This window comes from Mesitornis unicolor, unplaced genomic scaffold, assembly GCF_000695765.1.
Source record: "Mesitornis unicolor isolate BGI_N332 unplaced genomic scaffold, ASM69576v1 scaffold35663, whole genome shotgun sequence".
In the NCBI taxonomy this organism is placed as follows: Eukaryota; Metazoa; Chordata; class Aves; order Mesitornithiformes; family Mesitornithidae; genus Mesitornis; species Mesitornis unicolor.
The window spans coordinates 1,459-4,433 of NW_010175995.1; the positions used below are offsets into that span (position 1 = coordinate 1,459).

Consider the following 2,975-nt stretch of genomic DNA (forward strand, 5'->3'; position numbering starts at 1 on the left):
AGGGGGGACTACCCACTTCTGTGCGGGGGCCGCCCCCGGTAGTCCCCCCTCCCCGCCATGGGAAGCGCCAGGCCCCTACCGCGGCCTCCCTTCCCCTCAGGAGCCGCTGGGCCCAAACGCCCCTGTTTTCCTGCTGGGGGTGGGTAGGAAACTTCCCCCCCTCCCCAAAATCCCCTCAGCCTTACCCTGCCGCATCCTCATTGGCAGAGCGCGGCCATGAAGGTGGTGAACCTGAAGCAGGCCATCCTGCAGGCCTGGAAGGAGCGGTGGAGCGACTATCAGTGGGCCATCAATATGAAGAGGTTTTTCCCCAGGGGAGCGACGTGGGACATCCTCAACCTGGCAGGTCCGGGGCTGTGGCGCTGGAGATGCGGAGGGGTGGAGGAGTGGAGCGGTTGGGACTTTTTGCGTTGAGGATGCTCACACAGGGAGGGTCCTGTTTGTCTGGCCCGTGGTTGATGTGGTCTAAAGCTCAGCTTATGGAGGAGGGCTGGCCTGGCAGGACACTCAAGCAGGGCTGGGGTGGCTGCTGGCTGCAGCCCAACAAGCGCAAATGCTGTGGACACAGAGCTCTGGGATTACCCCTAACACCCAGCTGCACCCAGCATCCTTCAGCTGCCTCAGTTTCCCCCACCGATGGAGGATAACAACCTCGCCAGTGTGCACAGCCAAAGGAGGGAAAAACGCTGTGAAGGAGCCAGGTGCTGCTCCGAAGGCCACTTCCCACCCCCAGTTATTTGGGTTTCTTTTCCCATCCTTGTTCAAGGGCGTTTGACACAAACCCTGCCAAGCGCTGGTACCCGCTGCGCTCCGTGGTTTAAAGATTTGCCAGGTTTTTATGCCCATTATAGAAACCTGTTGCTAGGTTTTGCTTTTTTTTTTTTCTTCCCCTGTGCACCAAGCACGTGTTTGCAAGCCCTGGATAAATAAACAGAGCTTGGGAGTTGCTGCATTGGTGGATTTAAAGCAAAATAGCCCCAGCATGGGCAGCAGCGCTCCTCACCCCACCGAGGGGAGTCCCTTTCCCTGCTGGGTCCTTTTTTCCTCCCCCTGTCCCACCAGTGCTTTTTGTGGCAGCGTCTGGCCCAAAACCAGTGGCTTTTGTCCAACCACATCCTCACAGCGCTGGGGGATGCAGGGGATGCTTGGCTCCAGGGCCAGCCTTGCCACTGGTCCCCAGTGTTCCCAGCCCAGTGGGATTGGCTCCTGCTCTTCTCACTGGGACAGCGAGGCCCGTGGGGCGCTTGGCGTGGGCCTGTCTGCGTATCCCCAAAAGCAGGAGATAACCAGTCCCTACAATTCCTATAGAAACGGGTTTCTCCCAGCCAGCTCTTAGCTGAGGAAAGACTCGTTAGCCTGGGCTTTGTTGATGGGCAGCCCCTCTGCAAGGAGGGAAAGGGAGCTGGGTCCCTTTTTCACCCAAAAAATGAAGCTTAAAAGAGAGGACGCAGCCACTGATGCCACTATGGGCACAGAGGGAGGCTGTTCCTGAGGCCCCCGTGGCTGTAGCAGCCGCTGCCTCCCTCAGCTGCAGCCCTCGAGCCGTCCTTTCCCCAGCTCGTGCCTTTTAGATCCCAACTACAAAGGAGGAGGAGCTGGCACGAGCTGCCAGGATCACGGCGGTGCCCAGCAAATCTGTGCTGACACGGCGGCAGTGGGTAACAGCATGTGGCTGGCTCGTGTTGACACTCCCTGATTAGATGGGGAGGGGAAGGCTGCCATTACCCTTCTGTCCCCGAGCTCGGGCGCTTTTGGCTGCGATCTCGGCCTTCGAGCGAGACCCAGGGAGTCTCCCGCTCCCCGTGATCGGGATCTGGCAACAGTGGCTGCTCCCCCTTGTTTTTTGGGGCGACGGCTTCCCAAAACGCCTGGTGCCCCCTCTTGCATCTGGGCGCTGTGACCTACTTACAGCCCATGCTGCAGCCTGAGGCTTGCTTTCAGGAGGTGGTTCCTGCGCTCTGCCATAGTTCAAATGGTCAATTAAAGGCTTGGCTGAGCAGATAGGGCGGGCAGAGCCCCTCCAGTGCCCGCGGGCCAGGGAGGACCAGACGTGCTGGGCTGGGCCCAGCTGAGAGGGGGCAACTGCCTCCAGCTCAGCCTGAGGTGCCGCAGCAAAAGGCACTCGGTGGAGGATGCAGGAGCCTTCTGGGCAGGACGTGGGAGGGAGGGGAACGTGTTTGGAGAGCAGCAGGTGCTGTTTCGGGGCCAGGGTGCCCGGGGAGAGCTGAGTTAGCAGGAGGCTGCTTGCGCTGCCTGAATTATTTACCGGCTTTTGTCGTCGGGGTTTAGAAAGTTGTGGGATTGAGTTAATTTCAGAGAGGAGCAGTGCAGAGTTTCTGTGGTTGGCACAGTCTGTCGTTGCCACCTTTCCTGTGGGATGAGGGCAGAGTACGCGTGTCCGTGTGTTCCCACGCTGACCTGGGACCTCCCGGCCCCTCTCCTTTGTTTGCAGAGGCTCTTCTGGAGCAGGCCATGATCGGGCCTTCACCGAACCCCCTCATCTTGTCCTACCTGAAATATGCCATCAGCTCCCAGGTAACGATGCTCCCCCCGCGCTGCCTCCCCACCTTGCACTGCAGACGCTGCTGGTGTCCCCTCACGGCCCCAGTTTGCAGATGGGCAAAGAAACTGGGGTGGGCAGATGCCCTAAATCTCCTGTCTGTCCTCCCCCCGGGCTCGGGTGGGCAGTGGAGGGCTCGGCGCGTGCCCAAGTCAGGGAGGTTTCTGTAAATAACCTCTGCCCATCGCCCGGCTGCACGCGGGGCGGAAATCCTCGCCCTCCCCGAGCCTCCACGCTTGCTGCGAGCTCCACGCTTTCTCAGCGCGGCGTTTAATGTTGCCTGAAGTTTGTGTGAAACAAATCAGCGATCACCTAAAAATGTCTGTTTGGATTTGTGCTGGGTCAGCGCCCCGGCCCTGTCTGCAGTGACAGGCAGCGGGGCCGTGCCCTGACCTTGCCGTTCCTCGGCAACGAG

The 2,975-nt window shown here is 60.0% G+C and overlaps 1 protein-coding gene across 1 annotated transcript in view; it reads left to right on the top strand.

The window, feature by feature from the left end:
• The first annotated feature begins 216 nt into the window (after positions 1 to 216).
• Positions 217 to 2,975, top strand: part of MED24 (mediator complex subunit 24) — a 17,325-nt gene continuing 14,566 nt past the window's right edge. Inside the window, 2 exon segments of the mRNA XM_010181624.1 lie at positions 217 to 346; positions 2,453 to 2,535. Coding sequence (XP_010179926.1) covers positions 217 to 346; positions 2,453 to 2,535 — 213 coding nt within the window.